Source organism: Anneissia japonica, unplaced genomic scaffold (genome assembly GCF_011630105.1).
Source record: "Anneissia japonica isolate Jap-2015-1 unplaced genomic scaffold, ASM1163010v1 scaffold287968_len422783_cov224, whole genome shotgun sequence".
In the NCBI taxonomy this organism is placed as follows: domain Eukaryota; kingdom Metazoa; phylum Echinodermata; class Crinoidea; order Comatulida; family Comatulidae; genus Anneissia; species Anneissia japonica.
In genome coordinates, this window is record NW_022752528.1 from 14,427 (window position 1) to 27,278 (window position 12,852).

Consider the following 12,852-nt stretch of genomic DNA (forward strand, 5'->3'; position numbering starts at 1 on the left):
GGGAAGTAAGGTGGAGCTGGGTGCAAAGCTGGCAATTGAAAAGTTTAGGCCATTGTAAGCTTTTCTGAGAATATGTTGTATATGTATATCAAAACTTTTTGTCCAAGGATCTGTGGCTGACAGAAGGTTTGCTCTCTGTCAAGGGCTGCAGTTCCCGCCACTGCCGCTGGCTGGGGGAATATTTCTTTCTTAATTAAGAAAAGTTATTTCGACTAATTGTAAATTCTGCGTTGTCCAAAGAATGCGAAATGGATGCGCAAGTAATAATACAACACATAGCGATGGGCAAAAATCAAATAGCATTGGTCAATAAAGCAGTGTAGCAGGAAATGTGTGAAGTTTTTCCCACTGAGGAATAGGAATATTATGTAAAAAGTAAAACGTTACAACTGATGATGCCAACTTGCCTGTGAAATGAGCTGGAGCATCAAAGGGCTTACTATGAGCCGCTGCGTGTGAGGAGGATGTGCAGGGCGGATCATAATTTCGGAAGAAATGAAGAACTGGCGGGATTCTGTCAGCTACTACACATGATATGAGAACTCTGAAAACAATGGCATACTGACATTATGATTGTTCAAGGAATTGTACAGGTATTGATGGACATTGCATTTGTGCGACATTTGCATGCAAGTGTACACAAAATAGGAAACTCACTTTGGATGATCAATGGAATCCATTTTAGCCTCTTCTCCAAAAAAATCTTTCAGAAATGCCTCCAGTTTGTCTGTCTTGTAAGGTCTGGTTCCCTCAAATACTTCATCTTTCATGTTAAAGTAGAGTTTCCGACATTCTTGCAAGCAATACCCTGAATTTGACAGTAGTTGTTACAGAAAAGATATGTATTCTGTAATAACATTGGAAAAAATATCTTCCACATTTTTGTAAAGAGGCACACACAAAAAAACACCATTTTTTTCCCATAAAGCCCTGTCCAAAGCTATCAAATTTATTTGGCATAAATATGTGGCACGGTTGCCACCAGTACTTGTGCCAGTGATTCAATCTAATATCTCACCCTTAGAAAGGGCAGGAGAAATGGTGCTGCCAATGATCAATTAAACTTACTCACCTTTAGCAATGGCAAGATAATGGATGCCACCAGTAAGTGTACCAATGATCCAATCTAATATCTCACCCTTAGCAAGAGCAGGTCCAATGGTACCACTAATGATCAAATAACTCACCTTTAGCAATGGCAAGAGCAAGGATGCCACCAGTAAATGTACCAAAGATCCAATCTAATATTTCACCCTTAGCAAGAGCAGGTCCAATGGTGCCACTAATGATCAAATAACTCACCTTTAGCAATGGCAAGAGCAAGGATGCCACCAGTACTTGTACCAACTATCCAATCAAATAACTCAGCAATTGGACGTCCAGCAGCCTTTTCCACAGCCATCAAAATCTGCACTAAGATCAAACCTCTGACGCCACCTCCATCTAGGCACAGTACAGTATCCTTCTTACGCTCCAAAGGTCTGCTACCATCAGCAGCGTCAGACATTCCTTCTTGGATTTTGTCAGTTAACATGTCAATATATTCTTCAAAGACTAAAATAATGGAAGGTTTATTATTAAGAACAGTAATTTGTTTTCAAATTTAAATATGTTTATGAAAACCAACTGCTGTATCACAGAATCAAACATATAGAAAACAATAATGGGAAAAATTGAGCTGAGTTATAAAAGATTGACAATAGATCTCCAAGGTTCAGCACACAAGCAGTGTCTACCTCAATGGAAATAAGTCTTTTGGCTTTCTTGAATTATCCATTGAATTTTTGCTAATATTGTGTTTTTTTTTTGTTTCTTTTTTTGTTCTTGTTTTATATATGATTTGAAATTTCCTGAAACAAATTCATTCATTCATACCAGCAGTTAAGCTAACTGAGCTAAGCTGCTCACAGAATGTAGAAACCTACCTTTGTGGCACTGATTTTCGATGATATCTTGTTTAACTGGTGCTTTGCCATCGTATGAACCATTGTAAGCACATCCTTTGCTGCAACCTTTCATGGACTGAGGGCAGCGTTTAGCACCGGCAGAGTGTAAAGAGCACAGAATTTCCCCTGATTTATAAATTGGATTGAACGACTGTGCCGCTGCTAGGTGGCGAGGTGTTTCACCAGATTCATTAACAACATTCAGTTGTGCTCCAAATACTATCAATGCATAGATCATGTCGACTGAACCTGCCTGTCATCAAATTAATAATAAAAAATTCAATTAAAATCAATTACCATCATTATCCTCATCAATATAATTGTCATCCTCATCATGATGACGACGAATATATTATCATCGTCATCATCATCATGATTGTTGTTGTATTCCTCCTGCTCGTATAATTTATCGTAGCCATCATTGCCATTGTCATTAATATTGTTGTCATTGTCAAGGTCATCATCATCACCACCACCATCATTTTCATTATTTTCGGGCACAAAACGAACTTGTATTTGCACTATAAATATTATTACTATTATTATTATTATTAATCATTATCATTATTATTATAATTGTTATTAATTATTACCATTATTATTAATACATGTACAAGCTGGTAATGAATCTACCTTTACCTTAACTGCTGTATGTAGAGGAGAGTCACCATTCAACGCTTTGATGTTGGGATCAGCTCCTGCGCACAAGAAGGTCATTAGGCATGAAAATCGTTGTCGTCTCACCATAATATGCAATGCAGTGTCGCCGGTTTTGCTGACGGCATTAATTTCACAATCATGCTTCAAGACCAGGTTTATAAATGTGCAATCCTTTGCCCAGTGTAGGGGTGTTCCACCATGTTTATTGTCTCGAACATGTCCTTGGTTGGGATTGGCTTTGAAAATTGCTTCAGATGTACTTGAATAAAAAAAAACAACATGGAAATTTTATCGTGACTCTAATGTCTATATTATAAACATTTTACTGCAAGCAGAATACCTCAACCAGCTATAACAATTGTTTTTTAAATAAATAAATAAAATTACCATGTGTGCACTAAACCATGGCGACCTTTTAACCTGGTGAATTGGTTAGTACACCTGAAGATAATCCTTATACCTTTTCTAAAGAATGCAATGTGTTAATTAACATGCATATTGGCCAACTTTCACATAAGAACCTCAAAAATGATGGCATGTTATACATGCATCCACCCCTCAAGCTGAAGCAAAAGGAGAGCAGTGATGGGAATTGAAGTGGGTACCAAAGGTTATGTGTTGATCTTCAGCATGCAACACACACAAGAAGATACCAGACAGAGTGATGCTGCTCAATTCCATACCTTAACTGCTTATTTTTAAAAAGGTGGTGGATAGGGTATCCAAGGTTATCTGCTACATCTACCGTCGCCTCATTTGTCAGCAGGACCTCAAAGCTGTAGAAGTTTCCTGTTTTACATGCAACCAGCAATGGCGTTTCATTTTCATTGTTAGCTTGGTTTATACCTCTCTTGCTGTATGTCAGTAAAATCTAAACAAAGACAAAAATGAAACTGAGAAAGAACCAAGAGTCTAGCATAGTTTAGGAATCCAAGATTCATATTACTTCATCCTTATCCAAATACATACGTTATATTTGTCTCCATGTCTTTTTGTTAATCTTCACCTTCAACATGGTTTTACAATGTTTAATGGCCTTTGTTAAGTCAACTTGAGAAATTAGATGTAAAGCAGCATAGCTTTTATACTATATTTAATTATAATTAGTGGCCTTTGTAATTCATGATTCATATTACTTCATCCTATGCAAATACACATGTTATTGTCACATGATGATGTTTGATGACATCATGGAGTTGTTGTTGAATAAATGAACATGTTGTTCCAAATGTCTGTCTGACTGCTTTTAGTTTGTAAGTCATAAAACACACTACCAGGACATGGTGGCAGTGGTCAACACAGTAAATAAAAGAATAAAAAGTTATAGAAGAGACTGGAATCAGGCACGTTGCATAAAAACCGAAGGTAATTAGTTAAAACCTTGAAAAAGTAGGCTGGATAACTGAAAGCCGATCACGAGGTGAGTGCATCTTCAGCTAGCGGACAAACAGTACAGGCACGCTGGAAGATGGCCAAGTTTTACCCTCCAGAAAAATTCGACTACAGCAAGCCTAATGAATGGCTGCATTGGAAAGGGAATTTTGGACGGTTTCGACTAACGACGAAACTACATAAGGAGGATAACGATATCCAAATATCGTCATTAATCTATGCCATGGGGCAAGAAGCAGATAAGATTTACAGATCTTTCGCTATTCCAGATGATCAAAGCCCAAAGTTTGACACTGTTTTGAAGAAATAAACGATTATTTTACACCCAAGGTGAATTTATTTCATGAAGAGCTAAAGTTTGACAATAGACGACAACTAGAGGGTGAGTCAATTGAATCCTTTATCAGAGATTTATATCACTTGAGCGAACGTTGCCAATTTAATGATAAGGAGCGCCGAATTAAAACTAGATTTGTGAATGGTCTGTTGGATAAGAGACTGGCTATGGAGCTGCAACTAAAAGATTTGACATTGGATCAAACAATCCAAAAAGCGCAGCATCACGAGCTGATTAAATTGCAGAATAAGCAAGCAGAAGAAACAAATAAATCCAAGCTGGATGCTGTACACAATTTTCGTCCCACTGCTACAAAATGGACTAGAAGGCCCAATTCAGCGTTAAGCTGGGAAATATTGGTACAGGTAATACCTATTTGAGAGTACATGTGGTTGAGGGAAGCTGTGACAGTCTCCTTAGTAGAAATGCATCTGTAAAGTTGGGTCTGATCAAAATTAATAATGAACAGATTACTGAAGTAGCTAATAATATCATGTTAACTCACGTAAATAACAATTGTAAAACGGAATCAAAAGTATGTCAATCTGCGGAGAAATTGAAGATGCTTAACTTACCGGTCAGTCCAAAAGCTTCGGAAGAGTTATACACAGATGGTGTATATAAAAGTAAAACAATAGACATACAACTCAATGATAATGCTATTCCATATTCGGTTAATACTCCACATAGAATCCCATACCCTTTAATTAAAGATGTGGAAGCTGAGTTAAATTTAATGGAGTCTGAACATAAAATTCGTAAGGTCACTGAACTGACAGAGTGGTGTAGTCCCACGATTCCAGTTAACCGGAAAGATACAAAAAACGGCAAGGCGCGTATACGCATATGTGGGGGCTATCGTAAACTAAATAAACAAATTAAACGCGAGCAGTACACGATGCCAACCACGGACTCTGGTCTTACTAAAATGACAGACTGTACTGTATTCAGTACATTAGATTTTAGTGGATGTTTCCATCAATTTCATCTTTCCGAGAAATGTCAGTTATTAACTACGTTCATGACCCCTTTTGGTAGATACTGCTACGCGGTTACCCAATGGTGTGTCACTAGCACCTGAAATATGCCAACGCGAGATGTCAAATTTAATTATGGATATTCCACAGTGTGATGTTTTCATGGATGATGTGATTATTGGTGGTAAAAATGTTGAAGACCATGATAGGGTTTTGTCTAAGGTGCTTAACAGAGTCCATGCAGTAGGAATGAAACTAAATTTAGACAAATGTTCTTTTCGAAAGCCGGAAGTAGAATTTGTGGGTCAAATAGTTGGAAAAGAGGGCGCAAGACCTAACCCTAATCGCGTCACTGCAATCTTAAATATGGAACCACCGGAAAATGAGAGCGAATTGCGTACCTTTCTAGGAGGTGTTAATTACTTAGGTCGTTTTTTAAAGGAGTACAGTTTGGAGATGGGACCAAGCTCAGATTAAGGCATTTGAGGATGTCAAGAAAGCATTATCAGAAACTACCTACAATGGTAAGTGCAGATGCTTCCTCCTACGGCATTGGAGGAGCAATATTTCAAATGCATGACAATGATTGGTATCCTGTTGCGTATGTCTCTAGGACTCTAACGGAAGCAGAAAAGCGCTACGCGCAAATTGAAAGAGAATGTCTTGCAGCGGTTTGGACATGTGAGCGTTTAGATAGATATTTCATTGGATTAGAATCATTCAAGTTGCAGAGTGATCACAAACCGCTGATTCCGTTGTTTAATGATAAGGATATTGACAAAGTGCCAATCAGATGTCAAAGATTATTGCTGCGACTTATGAGATTTAATGCTATTGCAGAGCACAAGCCTGGTAAAGATTTGGTAGTGACAGACCTTTTGTCGAGAAAACCACTTAAAAATGTGAATGATAGTGATAAGTGTCAGTTACAAGTAATTGAATATCATGTTGAGCATGTAATGTCTGTAGTCCCAATTACATCAAATCGTATGGATCAAATACGAGATATGACATCTAAAGACGTAGAGCTATTGCTTGTTATTAATTATACACTTAATGGTTGGCCAAAATATTATCTTGACATTCCTGATCATGTAAAACGTTTTCATGAGGCTCAAGGTAGCTTGTCAGTACAGGATGGTTTATTATTGTATGGAGATAGAATAGTGATTCCAAGAGGGTTAAAGGGTGATATCCTTCATAAGATACATCAAGGCCACTTTGGCATTAACAAATGTAGGGAAAGGGCGAAAGCAACTATATGGTGGCCAGGTATTAATAACAGAATTAAACAAATGGTACACCACTGTGAACATTGCCAAATACATAAGCCGACTAATGTGAAACAACCCTTAATTACAACACCGTTACCAGATCGGCCATGGAAAAAGGTTGCCGCAGATATGTGCCAGTATGCTGGTAAACAACATCTTGTAATTATTGATTATTATACTAGATTTATGGAGATCATAAACATTCCCGAAAGTGTCACTGCAAAAAGAATCAATGAGATGAAGTCTATCTTTGCTAGATTTGGGGCAAACCCTAATAACAGATGGAGGTCCCCAATTTAGTAGTTATGAGTTCAAAGAATTTACTGAAGAGTTTGGGATAGAACACATCATGAATCGTGAGTAGTCCTCATTATCCACAATCTAACGGTATGGCAGAGTGGGCTGTACAAGCTGCAAAACGTATCTTAAAAACCAAAGATCCCATAATGTCATTAATGGCGCATCATGCCACACCTTGTGAATCCACAAGTTATACTCCTGCACAGCTCATGCTGGGAAGAGAGATTAAAACTACATTACCAGTGTTACCTAGTAAATTATACCCCAAGTTAATTGATCACAATGTTGTCAAGGGCAACAATGACAAAGCAAAAATGAAACAATCGACAAATTATAATAGATCAGCTAGGGATTTATCTAAACTTCAAGTGGGTGATAATGTGAGGATAAAGTTAAACCATGAATCCAAATGGAGTGAGCCAGGTAAAGTAGTAAGCTATGGTAGCACACCAAGCTCATACATTGTTAAGTATAAAGGTGCGATATACAGGCGTAATAGAAGGCATCTGTCAAAACCGAGTCACAATCCACAAGTGCCAGATCCCCATGATTTCATTCACGATGATTTTCATGATAAACCTCATAATCCAAATCAATCATCAGAAGTGTCAGTATCTGGAAATCAGTCCAATTCTAGTGTTCACAGAATGCAAACTAGATTGAGAAGTGGTGTTACAATTAACAAACCTATGAGATACAGAGAAGTTTAAGTTAAAACAGTTTAGTTAAAATTTCGTAAAAATTACGCTTAGTTGGACATCGTTCTGTCTTTGTTTTAAAAGGGGAAGATGTCACATGATGATGTTTGATGACATCATGGAGTTGTTGTTGAATAAATGAACGTGTTGTTCCAAATTTCTGTCTGACTGCTTTTAGTTTGTAAGTCATAAAACACACTACCAGGACAGTTATCATATGTTATGATTTGTCTCCATGGCTTTTTTTAAGCTTCACATTCAACATGGTATTACAATGTTTAATGGCCTTTGTTAAGTCAACTTGAGAAATTAGATGTAATGCAGCATATCTTTTATACTACAATTGACTATAGTGGCCTTTGTAATTCACAAGTCATATTATTTCATCTTACGCAAATGTGTATGTTATCATATGTTATGATTTGTCTCCATGGCTTTTGTTAAGCTTCACCTTCAACATGGTTTTACAAGGTTTAATGGCCTTTGAAAAATTGAGAAATTTGATGTTGTGCAGTGTAGCTTTATTACAATTGTTTATAAGTGTTGTATTGCCAGTAGAAATGCTATTAATTTACCTATTCACACGTTGACTGAATGCACACGCTTGAATGTTACCCCGATATGGACGAGTGTAGTCGTCCCTAGTGCCCTCAGTAACACCCCGTGGGACGAGTATACTCGACTATTTTTTCTTTGGATTTTGTTATCATTGCTTATTATTACCTCTGTTATACATTTGCTGTCACTCTGTAATCGTGCTGCATAATGGTACACATTATCACCATTGTCATCTGCAATATCAGTGAGGGCGTTGTTCAGCAACAGATCACGAAGAAGTCTGATGTTCTTTGTCTCAACTGCAAGGTGAGATGGAGTCTTTCCCAAAGTACAGACCTGGCTGTTGATATGCCTGAGAAATATCAAGGTATTTTAATACAGGTTGAATGCGATGAAGATATATTACTCCATTGAAATATTGTTAAATACATATACATGTATGCCGAAAGGTCCACCGATTAATCTCAGATAAGAAAGTATAATACGTGATTTTTCTCCCAGACAGTGGGAGGGGGAAAGGCCACCCACAAGGGTGGGGTGGGGGCATACATGCCAAGTTGGAGGTAGCTATAGTGTCTTGAGATTTAACAGGAAATAAACCCAATTGGCATGGGTCGAGGGCTCGCCTGGGGCCTAAATGTTTGGCTAAGATGCTCTCTGCATGGCCGGCGGAACCGGGGGGCCGGGGGGCCCAGGCCCTGTCTCTTATACACATCTAGATGTGTATAAGAGACAGGTTGAGGGCGTTTCATCAACCAATCACACGTACACGTTTACAATTTCCAGTTTCTTATTGGCCAGTGATTCAATCATCATATTGTTGGTATCCGGATCGGGATTTTCTCGCATGGACGCCCGGCAGCTAACGGTTAGCAGGATCCGGATCCTGCTAAGCGTTAGCTGCCGTGTGAGAACAAAGCCACTATCGTTTTGTGGGACCTTAGCGACAATATCTAAATGGCAGGGGTTAGCGGAAAGGTCCATTAAGTAAATCATTCATTGACCTTTCGAAACATTTTAAGATTGCGGACGTCAGTGTAACTGGTCTGTAAGCAGATGCTTCTCACGTTGGCAGGGGAGTAACTTGAATCTGGATCGTCATCAAATTTGATAACTGTCTCTTATACACATCTAGATGTGTATAAGAGACAGCCACATAGAGTCCCATACCCTTTGATTAAAGATGTGGAAGCTGAGTTAAATTATAATGGAGTCTGGACATAGAATTTGTAAGGTCACTGAACCGACAGAGTGGTGTAGTCCCATGATTCCAGTTAACCGGAAAGACACAAAAAACGGCAAGGCGTGTATACGCATATGCGGGGACTATCGTAAACTAGCACCTGTAATATGCCAATGCGAGATGTCAAATTTAATTATGGATGTACCACAGTGTGATGTTTTCATAGATGATGTGATTATTGGTGGTAAAAATGTTGAAGACCATGATAGGGTATTGTCTAAGGTGCTTAACAGAGTTCATGCAGTAGGAATGAAACTAAAAGCCGGAAGTAGAATTTGTGGGTCAAATAGTTGGAAAAGAGGGCATAAGACCTAACCCTAATCGCGTCACTGCAATCTTAAATATGGAACTACCTGAAAATGAGAGCGAATTGCGTACCTTTCTAAGAGGCGTTAATTACTTAGGTCATTATCTAAAGGCCAACTCAGACGGCGTTGGCCGACGCAGCCCGACCCGATTTATCGCCTTGGACAGTCTTAAGCCGTCGTGAGAAATATTAAACATGGTTAATATTCTACTACGCGACTGCACCCCGACGCACCCCATCGCGTCTGCGTTTAACTCACACAGGGCCGACGCGACAACAAATCGCGTCGGGCTGCGTCGTACGACGCTGTCTGAGTTGGCCTTAAAAGACCTGGCACAAATGAATGAATTACTCTGGCGATGGGACCAAGCTCAGATTAAGGCATTTGAGGATGTCAAGAAAGCATTATCGGAAACTACCTACAATGGTAAGTGCAGATGCTTCCTCCTACGGCATTGGAGGAGCAATATTTCAAATGCATGACAATGATTGGTATCCTGTTGCGTATGTCTCTAGGACTCTAACGAACGCGGAAAAGCACTACGCGCAAATTGAAAAAGAATGTCTTGCAGCGGTTTGGACATGTGAGCGTTTAGATAGATATTTCATTGGATTAGAATCATTCAAGTTGCAGAGTGATCACAAACTGCTGATTCCGTTGTTTAATGATAAGGATATTGACAAAGTTCCAATCAGATGTCAAAGATTATTGCTGCGAGATTTAATGCTATTGCAGAGCACAAGCCTGGTAAAGATTTGGTAGGGGCAGACCTTTTGTCGAGAAAACCACTTAAAAATGTGAATGATAGTGATAAGTGTCAGTTACAAGTAATTGAATATTATGTTGAGCATGTAATGTCTGTAGTCCCAATTACATCAAATCGTATGGATCAAATATGAGATATGACATCTAAAGACGTAGAGCTATTGCTTGTTATTAATTATACACTTAATGGTTTGCCAAAATATTATCGTGACATTCCTGATCACGTAAAACGTTTTCATGAGGCTCAAGGTAGCTTGTCAGTACAGGATGTTTTATTATTGTATGGAGATGGAATAGTGATTCCAAGAGGGTTAAGGGGTGATATCCTTCATAAGATACATCAAGGCCACTTTGGCATTAACAAATGTAGGGAAAGGGCGAAAGCAACTATATGGTGGCCAGGTATTAATAACAGAATTAAACAAATGGTACACCATTGTGAACATTGCCAAATACATAAGCCGACTGATGTTAAACAACCCTTAATTACAACACCGTTACCAGATCGGCCATGGAAAAAGGTTGCCGCAGATATGTGCCAGTATGCTGGTAAACAACATCTTGTAATTATTGATTATTATTCTAGATTTATGGAGATCATAAACATTCCCGAAAGTGTCACTGCAAAAAGAATCAATGAGATGAAGTCTATCTTTGCTAGATTTGGGGCAAACCCTAACAACAGATGGAGGTCCCCAATTTAGTAGCTATGAGTTCAAAGAATTTACTGGGCTGTACAAGCTGCAAAACGTATCTTAAAAACCAAAGATGACATAATGTCATTAATGGCGCATCATGCCACACCTTGTGAATCCACAGGTTATACTCCTGCACAGCTCATGCTGGGAAGAGAGATTAAAACTACATTACCAGTGTTACCTAGTAAATTATACCCTAAGTTAATTGATCACAATTTTGTCAAGGGCAACAATGACAAAGCAAAAATGAAACAATCGACAAATTATAATAGATCAGCTAGGGATTTATCTAAACTTAAAGTGGGTGATAATGTGAGGATAAAGTTAAACCATGAATCCAAATGGAGTGAGCCAGGTAAAGTAGTAAGCTATGGTAGCACACCAAGCTCATACATTGTTAAGCATAAAGGTGCGATATACAGGCGTAATAGAAGGCATCTGTCAAAACCGAGTCACAATCCACAAGTGCCAGATCCCCATGATTTCATTCACAATGATTTTCATGATAATCCTCATAATCCAAATCAATCATCAGAAGTGTCAGTATCTGGAAATCAGTCCAATTCTAGTGTTCAGAGAATGCAAACTAGATTGAGAAGTGGTGTTACAATTAACAAACCTATGAGATACAGAGAGGTTTAAGTTAAAACAGTTTAGTTAAAAGTTCGTAAAAATTACGCTTAGTTGGACATTGTTCTGTCTTTGTTTTAAAAGGGGAAGATGTCACATGATGATGTTTGATGACATCATGGAGTTGTTGTTGAATAAATGAACGTGTTGTTCCAAATTTCTGTCTGACTGCTTTTAGTTTGTAAGTAATAAAACACACTACCAGGACAGTTATCATATGTTATGATTTGTCTCCATGGCTTTTTGTTAAGCTTCACATTCAACATGGTATTACAATGTTTAATGACCTTTGTTAAGTCAACTTGAGAAATTAGATGTAATGCAGCATATCTTTTATACTACATTTGATTATAGTGGCCTTTGTAATTCACAAGTCATATTACTTCATCCTACGCAAATGTGTATGTTATCATATGTTATGAATTGTCTCCATGGCTTTTGTTAAGCTTCACCTTCAACATGGTTTTACAAGGTTTAATGGCCTTTGAAAAATTGAGAAATTAGATGTTGTGCAGTGTAGCTTTATTACAATTGTTTATAAGTGTAATGCCAGTAGAAATGCTATTAATTTACCTATTCACACGTTGACTGAATGCACACACTTGAATGTTACCCCGATTTGGACGAGTGTAGTCGTCCCTAGTGCCCTCAGTAACACCCCGTGGGACGAGTATACTCGACTATTTTTTCTTTGGATTTTGTTATCATTGCTTATTATTACCTCTGTTATACATTTGCTGTCACTCTGTAATCGTGCTGCATAATGGTACACATTATCACCATTGTCATCTGCAATATCAGTGAGGGCGTTGTTCAGCAACAGATCACGAAGAAGTCTGATGTTCTTTGTCTCAACTGCAAGGTGAGATGGAGTCTTTCCCAAAGTACAGACCTGGCTGTTGATATGCCTGAGAAATATCAAGGTATTTTAATACAGGTTGAATGCGATGAAGATATATTACTCCATTGAAATATTGTTAAATACATATACATGTATGCCGAAAGGTCCACCGATTAATCTCAGATAAGAAAGTATAATACATACTCCAAGTATTGAAATACACGC

General features: G+C 38.2%; 1 protein-coding gene across 1 annotated transcript in view; it reads right to left on the reverse strand.

Annotated features, from left to right (window-relative positions):
• Positions 1–8,499, reverse strand: part of LOC117122335 (85/88 kDa calcium-independent phospholipase A2-like) — a gene marked incomplete at its 5' end in the record, with an annotated part of 11,835 nt that extends 3,336 nt beyond the window's left edge. Inside the window, 7 exons of the mRNA XM_033267899.1 lie at positions 408–544; positions 658–808; positions 1,303–1,554; positions 1,926–2,199; positions 2,586–2,865; positions 3,290–3,477; positions 8,308–8,499. Coding sequence (XP_033123790.1) covers positions 408–544; positions 658–808; positions 1,303–1,554; positions 1,926–2,199; positions 2,586–2,865; positions 3,290–3,477; positions 8,308–8,499 — 1,474 coding nt within the window. The remainder of the gene's footprint in view (positions 1–407; positions 545–657; positions 809–1,302; positions 1,555–1,925; positions 2,200–2,585; positions 2,866–3,289; positions 3,478–8,307) is intronic.
• Positions 8,500–12,852: the final 4,353 nt, after the last annotated feature.